Genomic DNA, 19,605 nt, shown 5'->3' with positions numbered 1-19,605 from the left:
TTCAAAAAATTCTGTGAAGCAGTTGTGCAGCTTCAGTAGAATCTAGTAAATGCATATTTGGTGGTCTAAAAGGAGGTGTTAGCTAATCATACTTCTCAACCTAAAAAGCATTCAAAGTCTTACCTTCCACCTTTCAAGAAACAGTTCTAAGCCCTGAGTTAGAGTTTAGGCTGGGATGCAGTGCTCTTCTGAATCCTCACAGTGTGTAACAAGATTCACTGGGTCAGAGAAAAGTAATGACAAGCAAGTACATATAGAAGCCCACATGTAGCTAACCACTGAAGTATTCATCAGCATGGAAAAGACCTTCACTCTGATCTTTACTACAGAGCCTACTTTTGTGTTGAACAGCTGCTAGACAAAACACACAGAACATGGCTGGGAACACAACTTTCCCATTGTACTTCATTCCTATAATTCTATCCTAACAGAACTAGTGGTAAGCTTCTTTCTGATACTGTATTTCTAGCCCTATAAATCTTAAATATTCAGGGATAGGTGGTTCAGCGTTAACATAAAAAGTGGCAGAGTCCTTAACTACATCACAGAATAGTTTATTACGTTGTGGCAGCTATCATCTTCTCTTCCAATAAGTTTGCTTTAAGGAAAGTAATATCAAATATTTTAAATCAGAGTAATTTTGACATGTAACACAATATAATGTGATTAAAACTAAAACAACACCATAAAAAGCATATTAAAAGCTTCTGCTTAAGTAACTCTAGTCACAGATATTTAAGCTAGCCAGTGATAAATTCTGAGAATAAAAGTTAATTTGGTGCAAGACTGAAAATAAACTTTTCAGTAAATTTATTTTTAACTTCATTAGTTAAAAAAAAAAAAAAAAAAAGAAAAAGAAAAAGAAAAAAAAAACACCAAAAAAAACCCCACTCAACACCAAAGGAAATTTTATTTTAAAAGAAATTACATTCAGGTATTCATAAGAAGCAAAAGAACTGCAGTATAAACATTTTCCTACTATAGTCTGCCATCATTCTAGTTTTACTACATTTCTGATGTCATTAAATTGGTTTTCTATTCTACACTTACTAGATTTTTTCAGCATATTCTTCTCTACAGAAAAAAAAGAACAGTAAGTGAATTATAAACGATACCATAACACTAGCATAACACTAGAAAAAAAAAAAAAAAGTTGAAAATATTAGTTCAATGACAGAGGAAGAACAGATTTTCAGCAAACCAAATGTAATAAAAAGGAAAGCGAAACAGCCTAGGAAGTACTCAGCAATACCCAAAATGCGTATGTCCATATAATCTGTTATAGACTTTAGCCAAAGTCAATCCCTTTTTTTTATATTAGGACCAATTTCTTGCTATAAAAACACTGATTCAGTAGATACTGGTATTTCCTTTCCATTTCTGTCCAAGGGTCAGCCAAAAGTAAAAATCATTTACCTGTACCAATAGCTTCCAAACAAGTTTCCTGCACCTATAACCACATACTTACTTGTGTTTCCTTTCACTTGAAGTTTGAAGACAATTTGGAGCAGTCAGTTTTCATTAACCCACTGTGTGAGAGTGTATTTAGCACCTTACATATATATATAAAAAAGTTTGTGCTTTCTTCTTTAAATTCATAGCAAGAGATGCGAAAGAAGGGTGAAGGTCCCTCCTTGAGGGGGAGCATTTGTATCCAAATGGAAAACTACTTAATCCTACTTCGTCGGTAGAGAGACTGTGCTAAATAAATTGACTATTTGCAGAGTTTCACTATAAATTCTTTCATCTGTTTTCTTATACTCTGTCCACAAAGCAAACTTGTCCCCATCTGTTCCCACTGCCCCCTACTCCAATCCATGGCCATACGCATTTGAGTCAAAGTACTTATGCTCCTGCTCCCTCAAGGAAGGGAAAGAGGGGAAAGAAAATCAGAAAGAGAAACACTGAGAGCATAACAGAAAAATTCTCCTTGTTATCAGCTCTTGCACAGGGATCAGAAAAGCAACACCATTTTCAAGAAAAACACTTTGTAACTGCCGTGGCTTTAAACTAGAGCACATATTTTACAAACAGAAAGAAGAAAAAAAAAAGACATTGGTATCTAAGATACCTAATTTGACCTTACACAAATAAAGATTTTTTTCTTCAGAAGTTTTGCATAAAATTGGCCAAAGTCATCCCTTTCCTGTAACTATTTTTCCTAATATTTCAAATGAGCTGCAGAAGATGGAAGCATTAAAGCCGCTTGATAGAAAAATAAATAAATAATCTTACTTACACTTTTATGAAAGACATCTGGATTTATTAATAAGGCATTAGTCTTCATTCGCCTCCATTAGTGCCATCAAACCCAATGCACACTGGCACACTATATGATACAATTGTTTGGCTTGCACTCTACCATCCCCTGTTTACAGTGGGGCACATCTCCCACTGAACTATGTATTTTTCCTCAATCTCAAGCTGAAAAAGAACCTGAACTCCTTATACTAAAATGAAAAATAACAATCAGTCTGAACTGAAGCAGATACCCAGCATGGAAAGTTTCAGCCCAAAATGTTCTCAATTATAAGCTACTGAAAACAGAATTATAGTGGAAAGTGTTAGACTACCTTAACCATAGGCATCAGTGCCAAATCCACACATAATAAAACAGATTTCACAAGTATCCTAAGAACTGATTAACGTTCTTCAGTCCCAAGATATCGTATACACTTGCCACATGGTAGTATTGAAAGTTTATTCAAGCCTGTCACCAAAACATTCAGTACAGCATGCCCTCTCGGAGTCCTTTCTCCTTCTAATGCCACATATGGAGGTTGTCTTTCTGGTAGTTACAGGAAAATGCCTACTACAGTAAGATCCCAGTTTCCTTCTGAGTTCCTTCAACATAACTACAAATGGAGTAACAGTGTAAATTAATAATGCTTTTTATTATTAAAACAGTTAATATTATCAAGATCAGCCATCTCTCAAGATGCAGGGGACACTTTTCAAATGTATTAGTATGCTGGCGGTTATAGCTAACAAGGTCTGAATTTTCCTCACTAAAAAAGATTACACAAACAGATCTAAACCACATCTCAGATTTGCCTCTGTAAGACACCCTTCTGAGAAGCTTCCAACTTCTATTTTTCCTGATTTTAGTTTCTATTTAAATACTCATTTTCAAAGCCTCAGGCATATGATGTTTATCTGTGGAACTTATGTAGCACCAAACACTGCTGTATTTAGGTTGCTTTTACTTTTATAACATGTTTGGCAGAGTGTAGAACTGTTACCTGAAGATTCTACTCTAAGAAAATTTACCTCACCTCTCATTATGAAGCAGCGTGGTTGGATCACACCGATTCTGGAAATGGCTCTTTCCCAACTGCTGCTAAGACTTTTCTGTATCAACTGTATCAATAATCGCATTCCCTGTTTGTGTGCTGGTGTTGACTGTTCGACAGAAATACTGCAAGATTGAGATGATGCAGAGGATCTTAATTCAGATGTTTAGGCGTAACAGGGAATTTCATTAGCTTCACAAAGGATTATGCCATCTTAATAAATTCGCAACCACAATGCAATCAACTAGTAGGATTATAGGCATACGTATCAATAATACATAAAATTCAGCTGCTGTCAGAGTTGCAGACTGTGGTATACATATAGAAAACACAAGCCCAGTGGTTATAAATCTATATGTATCCACTTTTGGCACCTCACTGCCGCATGCATTCCACAATGAACCTTGGGTATTCCTGTTTTATTTGACTTCCTGTTTTGCCTGCATTTTAGTGTGGGGTATTTTCTATAAAATTACTTTTCTTTAGAAGAGACTAATTTCTCTTACTTCCACTCAGCTCTCAAAAGTATTACCAAACTTAAAGGTTAACACAGTAACATACTGCAGCCTCATAAAGTTCAGTTCGACAGGCCGCTAGAAAAAAGGTGTTCTGTAGCAGTTAAATAGGCACACTTCTATAGACAGTCTAGTAGAAAATCTTCCACTGCTCTCAACTGCCAGTCTGGTTTTATGGTGGTCAGGTCTGAGGTGCAGTGGCAGAGATAAAGCAACAGTCTGAACTGACCAAGAAACGCACGAGAGCAGGTAATGTGCTCCTGCTCACATAATTCCATGGTTCATAAAATAACCTGCCAAGGCTGTTTTCCAATGAGCTTCAAGGATATACCCAAAGACACGGCAAAGTAACAGCACACTGTAAAGTCATGACTGTGTTAATAAGAAAGCAATATTTATCTCTTCCCTCCTAGGAAAATAGGCTTAAAAGCCAACCACATTGCCAAGGAATCCAAGAAACTGAGGTTCAAGAGTAACACAAAGTTGTGTTCTTCTTTGGAAAGTGATAGGTTTTCTCCAGCAATAGCTGGCAGAGTGGTAGTCGCAGTCTCTGTCATTCATTCTCTGCCATGGATTTCCTTCTGCCAAGCCATGTCAGTCCTGGTTTTTCCACAGTAAACATTACTAATGCTATTTTCTCCAGATGTTTTCTCTTAAAGCCTATCTTAGTTAAACAGTATGGACATATAAAATAAAACCTGAGCAATATATAATTGGGATATCAATGACACTGAAAACCAAAATACCCCAGATAGTCCCTACCACTGCTTCATATAATACATTCTGTTCTGCAAGCCCTCTGGTGCAAAGCATAGACCAAGACAATAAATACTAGACGACACAACTATCAGACTTTTCTAAAAGTAATTTTCCAGTAAAGAAAATATCCTCCTATTTTTCCAAACCCAGTACTAAAGTCAACACTACAGCACACTTTATTATATCAAAGTTATCTAATTTAAACATCAGTGATAGCTGTAAGACACACTCCCAAGAGATAATGAACTAAATATTCTGAACTACTAGCAAGTCCTATCTCCATTTACATACATCTATACCAGAGTATATTTCTCAACCTCCTGCCTCTTCCCTCATCTGTAGTCTTTTATCTTCTATTCATTAGTACCTAAAAAGTTTTAGTGAAAATGTGGTCTCAAAGGGAGAACAAACAACCACATAATTTTATCATTCACACTTTGGGGTTCTTGGGCTGTTTTTCTCTTTGCTATCTAGACCATTTTTTGCAAATTTGGACATAATCAGATGTAGTTTTTAAGCTTATCACATGACAGACACTCAAGGGTAGAAGTATTTCATATAAATAAGATGAGAGTAACTGACCACAGATAGGCCTCATCTAAATTCTTCTTTTAAAGAGAAAAGAACAGAAGAAAGATACCATTGCTAATCTCCATTTTATAAATCAGAACTGAGCCACAGAAAGACTAATATGACTACTATATTTATGGGACTCAAGAAATAGATCATAAACTCGTGTGGCAATGAATGCATTAAGAAGTAATGTAGCACAAGAGAAGCAGATGTAGAGACTAAAACAGTGCTGGCATCCCAATCTCCAAATGTATTTTGGTGCTTTACTCTGGGCTATCTCATCTCTGATTCTGACTTAACACCGTTAGCGTATAGAAAGTATTCAGTTTGCTCAAGGAATTGCTTTTCCACTTCAGCCTCACCTGAAGGGAATTGATCTGCATGATCCAAGATGACTCTGTGATGCAAATCAAAGCACAGTAAACAGGGAAGTCTGGGAGATATGCTTCAAGAACAGTTGTGCACACTCCTTATCCAAACTAAAAAGCAGATGCTCACTCTGCACCAGTGCACTGCAATTCATACACTAGAGAAAATAAGGGGAAAAACTTAAAAAATTTAAACTACTTCAAATTATAGAGCTCCTTTCACAATGGCTTCTCAAAGCCAAAATATATGTGGCTGACTAAAGTAGATGATGAGATTAACAGGTAGCAGCATTGCATTTTGAATGCATTTATGAGTGACAAAATAAATAATATTTTTAAAATAAAAATAAAACAAATGGTTCTGTTATATAATATGTATTTTTCTTGTCCTCATCAAAGAAGTTATTAGTCTAATACAATAGGGAAAGTCATAAAGATATTAAGTGATTTGAGAGTGAATTTTACAACTAAATAAACATCTGATAGCAAAACATTAAAGTATATTGCTCAGGAGGACTGACATACTATTTGGAATATCAACCTCCAACTTGCTAAAACTAAGGTGTCAACTATAAACAAATTCTACAGTTTGTGTTATGCCAGATGCAGAATCTTTTATCTGAAAACAACCGAGTCTGCAAATGCAATCAGATCCAGGTTTGTATCCAGCCACCACTCAGAAGTTTGCAGAATTCTTTGGATATGCCCCCTGACCAGTATGTTTCCAGCATCACTTGCAGGATGGGAATTTACTCTGAAACCAATTTTGCACAATTGCTAACCTTCAGGGATTAACAAGTGGTTAGTACACTGGTGTTATGTATAAGCATCAAATCGCCATATCCTGTCTCCTGTTACTCCTTTCAGTGTTGATGCTCTCTGGAGAAGAAGAAACACCCTACTCTCTCTAGCTTTGGTGCATTCATAGTTGGAAGGCACAAGTTTAATGCAGGATTTAGGATACTTTACAAAGACAATGTTGTAGGCAAAATCCTATTCTTGATGAAAAGCGTAAATAAAACAGAAAGACAACTCCATTTGTTGCCCATGTATTTTTGTCACTGATGTAGGAACCTGTTATGCTGAAAAACTTCGAGGTTTGCCCAAGCTTTGAGATTTGACATGGACACTGAGTTTTGCGTTAGCAAATTCCATTTTAGCACTAGGGTGAAAATGTGCCCCTTAAAGTTTACAGTTCAAAGAAAGCCAGCAAGAATGAATCTGAAAACAATTAAAAAGCCAAATCTCTATTTCTGTAAGCCCTACTTTTTTTCTGCAAACTTGGAACATATTCAGAGAGCCCTAAGGTCTTCAAAGACAAAAGTTAAGAACCTAATTAGACATGAAGTAAAACAGCTAACTAGAACTACATAGACCACAGGAGAAGAATAGCTATTTCTATTTTAAACAGTAGCATTTTACCTTCTCCAGATACTTTTGTCCTCTTAGAGTAAGATTTTTTTGGTCAACAAATGTTTAGGTAAACATTTTTGTACACAGCCAAGGAAAATGGAAATCTAAAACCAATTAGAGCATTTGTCCAATATCTTTAATACTATTGTCTGGTAGCCAGAAACCTCAAACTACCCACTTGTAAAATGGTTAGAAATTAAAATATTATGTATATTCAGTTAAGAAAAAGTCAACCCATGTCACTTGTAACCTTAGGCTATTTAAGATGAAGATACGATCTGATATTAGAAATGACAACTTTCTACATTTTCTAGTCACAATGAATTACGGAAAGCATAATCACAGTTCAAAACCAGGATACTGTGGGTACCTGCTTTGATCAGACTGTCAGGTCCTACACAGGTCTTGATAAAGGTTCTCTTAAAAAAGTTGAAGTAAGCAGTTAGGGGAACACTTTCAACCCATGATTTATGGTATGTACAAATCTCACACTAACACACCCAAAAGCAGTTCAAATAAAAACAAGTGGCTACTTCAGCCACACAGAAGCTATACCAATCTGTTCTCATACAAAATAGGTCATATACTTTGTAAGTAGAGAAAAAGGCAGCTACAACGTGCCTCTCTTTCTTTGTTTACAGTAACATATTTTGGTTTTCTGACCCTATGCCCTGTAGGAACATGGTTTTTATTTTGCTATTAATCAATGTAGCCAACATATTCCTCTCTGTCAAACACTTTAGATATTGTGAAATACAAAAGGCAGTTTAAGATTAATGTCTCTCAATTATATTCCAATTCTGCCTCTTTTGGCTTTAAAATCAATCATTTGTCAGCCACAGGGTGCAAACATTGCACTTGATAAATTAAACTCCAAGATGATTGAAGGGGCAGTTGCTGGTCAGTGGAAAGTTACATAACACTTCCAGAATGCATTATTTCAAGATAACACTTTGTATCCACACTGATGAATTTTTATGCAGTTTTTTGAATTTCAATGGACATTCACTCATAGAATACAATCTGCAAAAATATGTGACTTCTTGATACTCTTAAAACTGTTAAGAGTTGCACATCAGTCCATCTATCAGGATGTTATTAGTTTAACAATATGAACGGACTGTTCAGTGCCATGTTCAATTTTATTTTTCAAAAGGAAACACAAAAGTATATCCAGTCTCAGCATTTCAAAGAGAAGCTTCTTAAAAATGCCTCAAAACTGTGTTTTGTCCTAAGAGTACGGATGCAGCAAGAGTCCAAAACTTGACTCAGTTTTCCTGAGGGGACAAGAAGAACAACGAAAATTCTTCACAGACATACAATGCAAATTACGCAAAATTCCAACCCAGGAGCCACACTAAAAAGTATTGACTGGCACTGTGCCCACCAGGGACAACATGACAACTAGAGCAGGATGCACTCCAGCTATTCAGCTTCCTATGATGAGCAACCATGTGTCAAGGATTTGGAGCAAGGGCAAAGTCATGCTCTGTGCCTTTCTTTTCTTGTATCAGCAGTAATTCCAAACAATAGCTTTAATGCAAAAGAGAAGACAAAAGGTCTTGTGACTGCACCTCTTTTTATACTATTAAAATCAACCTTAGTTAGTAATCTTAACTCAATATATTTAATCATATATATCATGGGCTGAGATACATACTAGTTGCATTTTGTTTCACAGACAAAGCAAAAAGCCTTTCTTTTGTATTGCAAACTATGTTTTGAAATGCAAATTACCAGAAACTTGAAAAATATATTTTATCATGGAAATGTCAAGAACACATTAGCTACTGCCAAACCTCCAGCAATCTGCCAATAAAATCTCTAACCTTCACACATGATTAGAGACAGTATTTCAAAACTAGCCACAACAGTAAATTCCTCTTGTTATGAATTTGAAGTTGACGAGAAACCCTCTGTCATAGCCCTGATGAGTCACCTAGAAAGACCTAGAAGAAAGTTAAACAGCTTTCCTACCCAGCTGTTTTGAAAGGATGTGTTTACAATGAACCCAACCCCAGTCCAGTTTCAAAGGCCTATACTACCAGCTAGCAATCATCTATCTCTTAGCAAACACCAAGAAAAATATTGTGTCAACAATGCAGGACTTACTGAATTAAAATTAGGTACATACTCAAAAACATAGTAACACACTTTTACTCAGGACTCTTTGATAAGTGTAGTAACTTAAATACAGTTGACACTGAATGAGAAGAGAACCTGTCTGGGGAGAAAACACACAACGTTACACCATGAATTATGAAAAGTTCTAATTACAGTTGAATGACTTTTCATTTTCTATTCAGATGATTGCTTCATAAGAAACCAGCAGTGAAAAATCCATCACTGTATTTGGGAGCTTAAGTAAATTAATGTGTAGTTGCTACATAGTTCCTTAGTGATCCGATACATACACGCTATATAAAACTGTGCTACAGGGGATAACATTCTTCTCATCTTTGACGGCAAGTGACAATTGAGAGTCAAGCACTATGAAAACTTTTAGAAACAAGCTTTTAACAATCACTTTGAGCACCGAGATTTGTTTGTTGAGGGATTTTTCAGGCAAAATAAAGAACTTACGGATCAGGAATCACATGTAACAGCTACATATAAAGAATTATATGAAAGTATAATAGACCTCAATTTTGCACATTAATCTGAATCCTAGAAACATGCATGAAAAGACTACTTTGTGTACAATATGAGTAGCTCTTATAGTTTAGAAGGAAAATAAGCAAAGACATTACTTACACATTTGTCATCTGATCCACTAGCTATAAACTGTCCACAAGGAGATACTGCAATTCCACACGGATAGCAGCGGCTACTGTGCCCTTCAAAGCGACGTTCACACCTTCAGAGAAATTTCAGTCTTATTAACACCAATTACTGCCACTTTCATGAAATCCTGATGAAGTCTCATCTGTTTTTCTTAGGCTGCAAATTTACTAAGGCAAATCCACAAACTAGTTTTAAATATCTCCGCAGTAGGATTTTGACAAAACTGAAAGACATTAAAGTATATTAACTAAAAATAAAATGAACACACAAAACTACCCCAGGACAATGCCCCAAACCCATGCTTTAGCCTTGTTTACAAAGATAGAAGCATCATTAGTACTGAGAAATGAGGAGCTGTGATGCCTACCATTAAGCTACCCCTAGTTAGCCATCTCAAGCAGGGAAAGTCAAATCCCAGTGCATCAAGGGGAGGGTGTTGTGAAAGCCAGTCTGCTCTGTGAAGTGTGAGAAATCTTTCTCAAGTAATTTGTATCAAATGAAGATCCAGCATGTAGAATCATAACGTAAATAATTATTGTTTGCTTTTCTTATACCAAAATCTGGATATTTAATCTGTGTTGCTCTATTTACATTCCTACTCCATGCACTAATTTATTGTGTCTTGTAAATTCAAGAAAGGCAATATCCAAATGACATTCCAAACTGATAAATCTAGCTATCTACCCTACAAGCTCTTTCCTGCATGTGCTAATTCAGTCTAAAGAAAAGAATGTATTTAAATTTAATGCAAGAAAATAATTTCCTACTTTTCATGTTAATATTGCAAGGTAGCATTGTGGAGTACGTTTTTTGATAGCTGAGCACATTTGGCCCATTTAAAAATAATAATGTTTTTAGTAAGATGAAGGTTAATATCAACAAATCCATAGTTCTAAAGAACTGATAGCTTTGAAGTCACTAGAAAACTAAGGGAAAAAGTAGTATTCAGAGTTGCTTCAATGGTAAAAGTCATTTTCATACAAGTTTCAACTGCATTCAGAATTATCATTTACATATATATACCTCATTTCAGAGCTTTATTTTTATACTCACAAAGTGTCATTGCAAAATAGACTTATAATAATCCGTATTCTTCTTTTGCCTTCATTACGAATGCTATCAGCCTGCCCTTCTTACAAAACAAATTCCTATACTTTGCCATAATACAGCTGTCACATATTCTTTTTCTTTTATATATACTAGGTCCAGGAATAAATTTGAAAGAGTAACATCTCCAGCCAACACCTGCGATATACACTTTTTCCTGGCCAGTGAAATCGCAGACGCTATGTTAATTCGATTGACTGAACCCATGAACAGAAATCTCCACATTTTTATACCACATTATTCTGTTTTAGACACACTTGTATGTGCAAGAATGTACTGAATGCCAAGTTGATTTTGTTGACCCAGGTGAAACAGGCATACTTAAACGAAAACATTATTTTGTGACTGATCCAAGGCTATCACTTAGCAAAGCATAAAAAAAGACACTTTTGAATGTATGAAAATACATCATTTCACAGACCTTAACTTTCACAGATAGTATATATTTGACTGAATGTCCATATAACAAAACTACTGATATCAACGGCCATTTAGAGTATACAGTAAACAGATCTTTGACCTCACGTTAGTTTTACACTAAAATTGTTGTAAATAACCAATTTAAGAGAACACTACAGTTCAAGGAGAAGTAACTTACAAAGACAGTCAATTACTGTGTCTAAGATGTAAAAATATTCTTCCACTTCAGTTTGCACATAGCTCTTGCATGAATATTTAAAGACTTTTAATAATTGATGGACACATTTGGACCATTGAATAACCTGCCTCTATTCAAGCTTCCTACCGACAGAAAAGAAGGATACTAGCTACCTCAGTCTCCTCCCAAATGCAGCATACATGACTCCAAAAGTTAGGCAATGAAGGACAGAATACATATTTGATTTATACATTCAAAGAACTTTACTTTTTGGAAGGTAACTTAAAAGAAAACATAAAGGGTATCGCACACTTCCCATACCACAGCTTTCACAGAATCATATGATGATTGAGGTTGGAAGGCAACTCTGGGGTCATCTTGTCCAGCTTCCCTGCTCAGCTAGAGTTGATTGCCAAGGACTGTGTCCAGACAGGTTTTGAATATCCCTAAGGTACGAAACTCCACAACCTCACTGGGCAACCTGGGCTAGTGCTCAACCACTGGAAATGGTTTCCAGAATTAGTTGTTCCATCACCTTCCCAGGGATCAAGGTGAGGCTGACCAGTCTGTAGTTCCCTGGGATCTTCTTTTTGCCCTTTTTGAACACAGAAGTGACATTTACTTTCCTTCAGTCCTCAGACACCTCTCCTGATCACCATGATCTTTTGAAGATAATTGAGAGTGTCCTTACAATGACATTAGCCATCAGTGAGCAAAAGGCAGGCTTTAAAGATGACAAAGCTAGGCTCTTTTCAGTGGTGCCCAATAAAAGGACAAGAGGCAATGGGCAAAAACTGAAATACATGATGCTTTCTCTGAACACCAGGAAACACTTTTTTACAGTGAGGGTGACTGAGCACTAGCACAGGTTGCCTAGACAGGTTGTAGAATCTCCCTCCTTGGAGATATTCAAAAGTCATCTGGACATGGTGATGGACAACCAGCTGTAGGTGACTCTGCTTGAGCAGGGGAGTTAGACAAGATGACCTCAAAAGGTGCCTTCCAACTGCAATCATTATGTGATTCTGTGATTAAGCAGCAAAGACATTATTGTAACTTTGGGCAAGTCTTCCTTTCAAATATCTGCCCTGGTTTGGCTGGGATAGAACCACAGGCCAGCCATGTTAGGCAGGCAGTTAGCAGTTTCAAGCCAGCCAGGGCAGCTGACCTGAGTGAGCTACAGGTGTAGCCCATCCCATAGTGTCGTGGTCACTATAAAGGGGGAAGGTCTGCTGAGGAAAGGGAGCTGCTGTGGTGTTCTGGCTGAGGTTTCTCTGTGCTCCTGAGGGCTGCTCTCGGGTTAATAGTGATTTCTGTGTACTCATTTGGCTGAGTAAAACTTTGTATACCTTTGTTGGTATTGGTGCTGTTTCATCAAATCTGTTTTTACTCCAACCCACAGGTCTTCCCTCCTTTTCCTGATTCCCCTTCCTAGTTGGTGAGGGGCCATCAGGTGACAGAGCAACTGTTAGGGTTTAGCCCTGGATATGGGCTAAATGCAGACAATAACTTAGACAGAAATAAAAGTGAAGCATGATGTGTTTCATCTGTCTGCTGTTCCCCTTCATGGTCAAAGTGGCATGGCAAGATTTTCTCTGCCGTTATGCTCCTACCAAACGTTATTAATTTTGTGGAGTGGATCTCTCCCATAACTTGGCCTCAAACATATTTTTTCTTCTCTCCACCAGAATCCTGGTTGCACTGTTTCTGAATTTGAGTCCCCCAAAAAATAGTCCTTCTCGGTAACATTTCTCATTGTCATATATGGACAATATTCATAGAAATGTTTGAGGGGAAAGTTTTCTTTTTCATCTTATACTTCTAAGATACAAGGGCAACACACAAAAGAAATTTCCTGATGAGAAAAATCAAATCCATATACTCTTTGTCTCTCCTGAATACGCTTTCAGGATCACCACTCTTCTTCAAGTAGAGCACTGGCCATCAGGACTAGTTCTTAGTGTTTAAGACCTTGTTCTGAAGGTCTGTAAAAGCTAACTTCCTCAATGAGGTGTTTCCTCTTCACTGCAAACAACCTCTTTTCAAAAGAATTTGACTCCTCTGCATCTGTGACCAATAACTTAACTACTCCACCTATAAGGATGCATAAGAACTAACAGGATTCCAAGGCTTTCAGTGATCTTTTGTGTTATACTACAGCAATATAAAGCAATGTTTGAGTCATAGGACAGTGACACTTTTGGTTGTGCTTGTAGTCACAGTAACAACTAACATCCTGGATTCTGTTTTCTTCATTGTTTTGCTATTCAACTTTTCCATTATAATCAGGACGTATGTTTTATTACAAGTATAGCTACTTCCTCAACCCCTCAAACTCCTGCTCTAAAAAGACATTAAAAAAAATTGATTCCAGTTAAACTTTCCACAGAATCCAGTAGAAACTTTGTTACTCAATCTATCAACTCCAGAAATCTCCAGGTATCACAGCAATGAAAAAGATGAACCAAAAAATCCTAGAATAAACAGATAGATATTCTGTGTATAATTTTAGCTTATTCTAGGAGTTCTCTTATTTCAGGCTTTTTTTTTTTTTTCCTTAAGTAGCAACAGGTGGCGATCAAACCTATTTTAGATATTGCAAGCTTTACGTGGCCAGCTGGCATGCTGTCCAGCCTCCTAAGAATGCTTTTCTGGTCAGAGCTTTTCAGGGGTTACCATGACAAACATCTGGTAATTGCATGGGACAGCACACAGCCAAGTTTTCCCTACGTTCGCCATTGTACATCTTTTAGTCTACATTCCAGAATATGTATCTTTTTATGTCACAAACAACTTGAAGAATTTTAGAAAAAAATACAATGTGTTTTCTGTCATTGTAAGAGTACAATACCAGAATGGCGCATGCCTTTATAAATCAGGGAATACTTTCACAAATAAGTCTACTTCATTCTACTTCCTGCATTAAAAAAAAAATCTTGACTGCAAACCAAATTTTTTTTTTTTTTAACCACTTTTCCTTGTATTCTATTACTTTGTCCCAGTGCTCTGGTATTTTTTCAGAGATCCTTCAGTACCAGCAGATCCATTGACGCTCTACAAAATCCAAATATAACTTCGCAGTAATAGTAGCTACCTTAGATGTTCTGTACACATGGATTTTATTTTAAACACACACTTAACCCTTCACATAGGAGCTCAGCATGTTTTCACCAAGAGCATCCAGCAGGGACAGCATGTTCCCCATCCTGTATACTCTCATGCATGTCCAGTCCCAAACTTGGAGGCACTCCAGCCACTGCTTTATCCCTTTTTCCCCTCAGAATCCGGACAAGAAGACTCAAAGCTCCAGGGAAAAAAAGATGGTAAATCATGGAATCCTTACATTCAGAAGACAAAGACGCAATCAAATTCTGAGTGTGTGTATCTTGCTCAGGATGACGTCAAGCAGTTAGTTCACAGTGGAGATGCAAACTGAAAAGTGTCTGAAAATTGAAGGGCCATTCACTCAAAATGCATGCCCGACCCTAAAGCTCTTAAAGTGTAATTGTTAGAAAACGTATGAGAATTTCCATGTGGCTGCAGGAATTCTACTAAAATATGTCGCCAGGGAGCTTATGATCTAGTTGCACAGAATCATAATACTAGTTGGCGATTTTACCTTAATGTCTAAAACTACCTGTATACAATCAGCAAATCTTTTCAGAGCCTGAAAGAGGATGAAACTGATTTTCCCTGGGATCGTGCATCAAAGCACTATCGTACATCTGACTATTCCGCAGAAATTCAGCATGTCCAATAGTCCAATATTCTTCAAATATCTTCACTGTGTCCAATGAGCACCCACTGCCTTTTTTTTTTTTCTCCAAAGAGAGATGAGGAATGGCTTTTTCAGCAATAACAGAGTTAGAGCAGCTGAATTTCTGTTCCTTAACTGTTCAGTGAGAGCCAGAGGTAGGCTGCTCCTGCCACCAATGGTGTTAGTGTAGTGCTGTTTGGGAGTTCCTCCCAAGACTGTGCCTCTGTCAATCTCATTACCAGCAACAGTAATCTAGCAGCTGTCACATCTACATCCCCACACCTACCATAGTAGCAGCCTAGACCTCTAAATTGGGCAGTAATAACGTTTCCCTACTCTCCCCAGCTCTGGGTAGATAATGAGCACATCTGACAGCATAGCACAACTGTCCCTTCCTTCTAAATTAATTTCCAATTTCAGCTGTTCTTGTCCATCCTTCTCTCTTATTCAATGTTACATCTGTTCCCCCAGTAAGTTTCCCATCTTTATATTTCTGTGGCAAGTAAAGAAAACCAAATGCTAATTTCATAGAATCACAGTCATATCATGGTTGAGGTTGGTAGGAAGCTCTGGAGGTCATCTTATCCAACCTTCCTGCTCACATAGAGCAAGCATGGCTTCACCAATGCTAAACAGAGCGGAAACATCACCTCCCTCAGCCTGCTGGCAACATTCCTCCTGATGCAGCCCAGGACATCACTATTCTTTGTCACATGGGCACATTTCTGGCTCATCCCAGGGGTCCAGTCAGGAGCAGCCAGCAATGGAGCCAGATACAGAGCTGGAGGCAAGACTGCAACATGGGTCCACTGGAGACAGAACTCAAAGCAAGCTATCTACAAGGTAGGTCAAAGTCCATGAGGAAAACCAGGCCGAAGACAGGACTTGAGACAAGTACACCAACAACATAATTCAGGCAAGGACTAAATATCCAGGCCTGAGCTTAAATGGACTGCCTGAAGCAAGGAGCGGAGAGTGGATGGTTGGAGGTCTAAGGTTGGTCAGGGCAGTTAAAGCCCTGTGGTGCACCAAGGGCCTTCACAGTGCAGTCTGTAACTTGAGTAGAGATACATCTGAAAATCTGAGACCAAGCCAGGCCACACAATTAGTGTCACAAAGAAGGATGAAGCTTTACTGCACCATGACTTTAGCCATATTTTACTGATGAGCAAGAAAGGTCTATATCAGTGCCTAAAAGCTTTGCAGAAGATCTGAAATCCACCTTGGGCAAGAAAAGTTTACACTACTTCACATTCTAGAACCTCTCTTAGGAAAGTAACTCTTTGGAATGAATCATGCAAGGGAAACAGCAAACTGCTGCAGAAATCTTGACAGCTGCTTTTTCTCCATATCAGTCAGTCATGAAGATGTGGGTATTCATACAACTTTGCCAGTGAATGTGAGCCAGAGAACTGTTTAGTCAATATTCTAAATGCAATAGTCAATATTCTAAAGCAAAGAGGGCAACACTTTGAATTGATAGTTTCCTCCTAACAGAATGAAAGAAAGGGAGTTCTTTTCTCCTGGATGTTTTACTGCACAAAATTATCTAATCTACAAGTGAGAGGAAATGAGAAATTGAAAGGATCCAGACTGGTAAAACAGAATTAAAAGTTGTCTTGTGAAATTGGCAGCTGCCATTTTGGGGTTTTATGGGTTTACTGTGTAAAGGAATGGAATTTTCCTTAATTCCTAAGTTTCTACAGTCTTTCTATGCATTGGTTTTACAGCACTGGGATGCCAAAATAGACCTGTTTCTCACTGCCCTACATGTTCATGAACATACTTACTAAAAACAGGCAGGACTGGCAGATAAGAAAGCTTAGTGTATTGGAATTTTCTGATATATCTAGCCTGGGCAATCTGTAGGACTCACCAACTTGTATCATTCCAATCCAGACTTTCCTGAAAGATTAAAATTAAGCGGTGGAGACAACAGGTACAGATCCCCGTGAATCATTGCTAGATTCCTGACTTCAGAAGGAGCTGTGATGTCTCTAAAATGCATTCAATAGAGAGATAGCAGAAAGAGGTAGGATGGTAAAGTTTCTTGTGTCTTACGGACAATTAAAAGTCTACAAGGTTTCATCATAAAAAACCACTTAAACTCCTTCAAAAAATGTAAGCATGCATCAACCTTTTGTACGTCCTGATCATTAAATATTTGTCTGATTCTTTCTTGGTAATCCTGAAGCTGGTAACTGTAATGTTCTTATTCAGATTCCCACTGCACCTCAATCTAACTCCTGTGTTCCCTTCTTCCACCTTGGACCCAAGAGAAAGTACTTTCACTTTTTCTCCAAGTAGCCATACCTTTAGACAAGATAAATGCCTCTTCACAATGTCTTGGAAGTTGGCCAAAGGTCATTATCTTACCCTAATGCATGTATTCATAAAGCCTCATAGTTCATTATCCTAACCTGGAAGAAGAGTAGCCAGAGTTGGTTGTTCCAAAAAGATCTGTTCTCCTTGGTTCTTTATTGATAAGTCTGTTTTGTAGATTGTCTGGAGCTTTTCTTAGCTACAGTTATAAATAAGGAGCATGCAGGAGAAGTATAAAAATACTCAAAATCTTCAGATGAAATTTCACAAATCTGTGCATTTCAAAGCAAATGAAGCAAGTCTGAGTAAATCTAAAGATTCCCTCATTTACTGGCAAGATGACCTGGCTGTGTGAGGTTGGCTGACAACATCAGAAAGTTAAAATGCCTTTTCTTGTACCATCTTCAGAGGAATCCATAAGACTTTCTGGCACTTTCTGAAGAAATCCTGGGTTGCCTCCAGATCATCAATAGTGAAAGAGACAGACAGAGTCACAGCTTTATCCCGTAAGAACGATGAAAATGGAAGTTGCAAAATACTCTCATCAATTTCAAGAACAAAAGAAAAGTTAAATGAATTTTCACTGGGCAAAAATGTAGTTTGATAATACAGACTGGATGGAAAAATTCTTGCGGATCAGAACAAAAAAAATCACTATATTCAAAACTGCAAAAAAAGCTGCAGGCCAGGTTAACATATCTGAAGATTTACTCTAAGCAAAAATCAAAAAAACCCCTGAGCATCCTGCTATGATTCCTCAATAAATTATGAGAAAAGGAGTACACATCAGAATAATAAAAAAAGGAATCATCATCAAAGAAACTAAATAAAGAAATGACTAAGAGTCCCAGGGAAATTATGCAGAGTTCCTCTGAAAATTATTTCCCATGCTTTCAACTGCAGCTTTCAAGAGCACCATGCTGGAGAGTTTTTTCTCTATTTAATCAGAATTTCCTAATTTACAGTATTATTAAATAAAGTAACAATGGACAGAACTCATTAAGGGCAACAAGCAGACTAGAAAAAAAAGCAAAACAGTTTTCACTGTGGATGTCTAGGGCAAATATTTAGAATAAAATCAAGAAATAAAAGTTGAGAACTTGCAGTTAGTGTTACTATCCACAACACTGCAAATAGTATAAATGAGAAGGTGGACTTACCTTTGCTATATCACTCGACAAAGATTTCACTAAACAAACCCTATTCTGGGAAACCCAAAGCAGAAACAGAGAGGTCATTCCAGAGAGACCATGCAAAACACAGTAATGGCTGATGCACCAACTTTACAAATCAACAGCTTTAAGAGATTACAGGTACTGGCCCACCATAAGATTGTTTAGGAACTGATCTCTCCTGTAAGCACCCAACAGTGCAAGGGATGGACTAGATTTGATTGGACAAGACCTATGAACAAAAAAAAAAAAAAAAAAAGCAAAAGTTTTCAATCTGTCTAAATGTAGAGTAGACCTAACACTTCAGTGGAGACTTGTTCCAAGTTCAGCTGGAGCTTTCCAAACTCAGCCACTTCAAATTTATTTATGTGAAAAACACCTGGTGAACACATTAGGAAAAATTGAACAGCTTTCTTCCTTATGAGAACTCAAGAATAGATTTTAAAATACAGAAGACTCCATCTCTGGTCTGAGCAATGAGAGAAAATTTAATTTTTAAAAATTGGGGTTTATTTCCCTGAAAGTTACTAGCAAGTGAAAAATAACTATTTATTTTCTCTATTTCTTCTCCACACAGTTACTACCATTGATCACTGTGTAACATGTAACAAACACACACATATACTTAATATCTAATAAGCACCCTTAAAGTACATCTCATTAAGGACTTGAACTACTTTTTTGAAGTTTGGCTAACAGAACTTAGTGGACACTAGAATACATCAACTTTGCCAAATTAAATATAAAGCAAGGACATATATAAATTGTTCCCCTCTTTCCAGGACATATTTAATTGATTGCCCAGATTTTACACTTTAACTATTCTACCATTCACCTACCCCACTTGTATTAGTATTTAGAAACAAAGAGACAGATAAGTGATCTGTGAAAAACTTTCTACTTTTTCATTACTCTTCCGCAACAGAGTTTGAGCAGCTTATTAG

At 37.2% G+C, this 19,605-nt stretch overlaps 1 protein-coding gene across 1 annotated transcript in view; it reads right to left on the bottom strand.

Moving 5' to 3' along the window:
• WDR27 (WD repeat domain 27) overlaps positions 1-19,605 on the bottom strand; it is a 68,284-nt gene that overhangs the window by 7,163 nt on the left and 41,516 nt on the right. Inside the window, 1 exon segment of the mRNA XM_009960892.2 lies at positions 9,676-9,778. Coding sequence (XP_009959194.2) covers positions 9,676-9,778 — 103 coding nt within the window.

This window comes from Leptosomus discolor, chromosome 2 (genome assembly GCF_034619465.1).
Source record: "Leptosomus discolor isolate bLepDis1 chromosome 2, bLepDis1.hap2, whole genome shotgun sequence".
Classification (NCBI taxonomy): Eukaryota; Metazoa; Chordata; class Aves; order Leptosomiformes; family Leptosomidae; genus Leptosomus; species Leptosomus discolor.
This window is presented reverse-complemented; position numbering and strand designations above follow the sequence as displayed.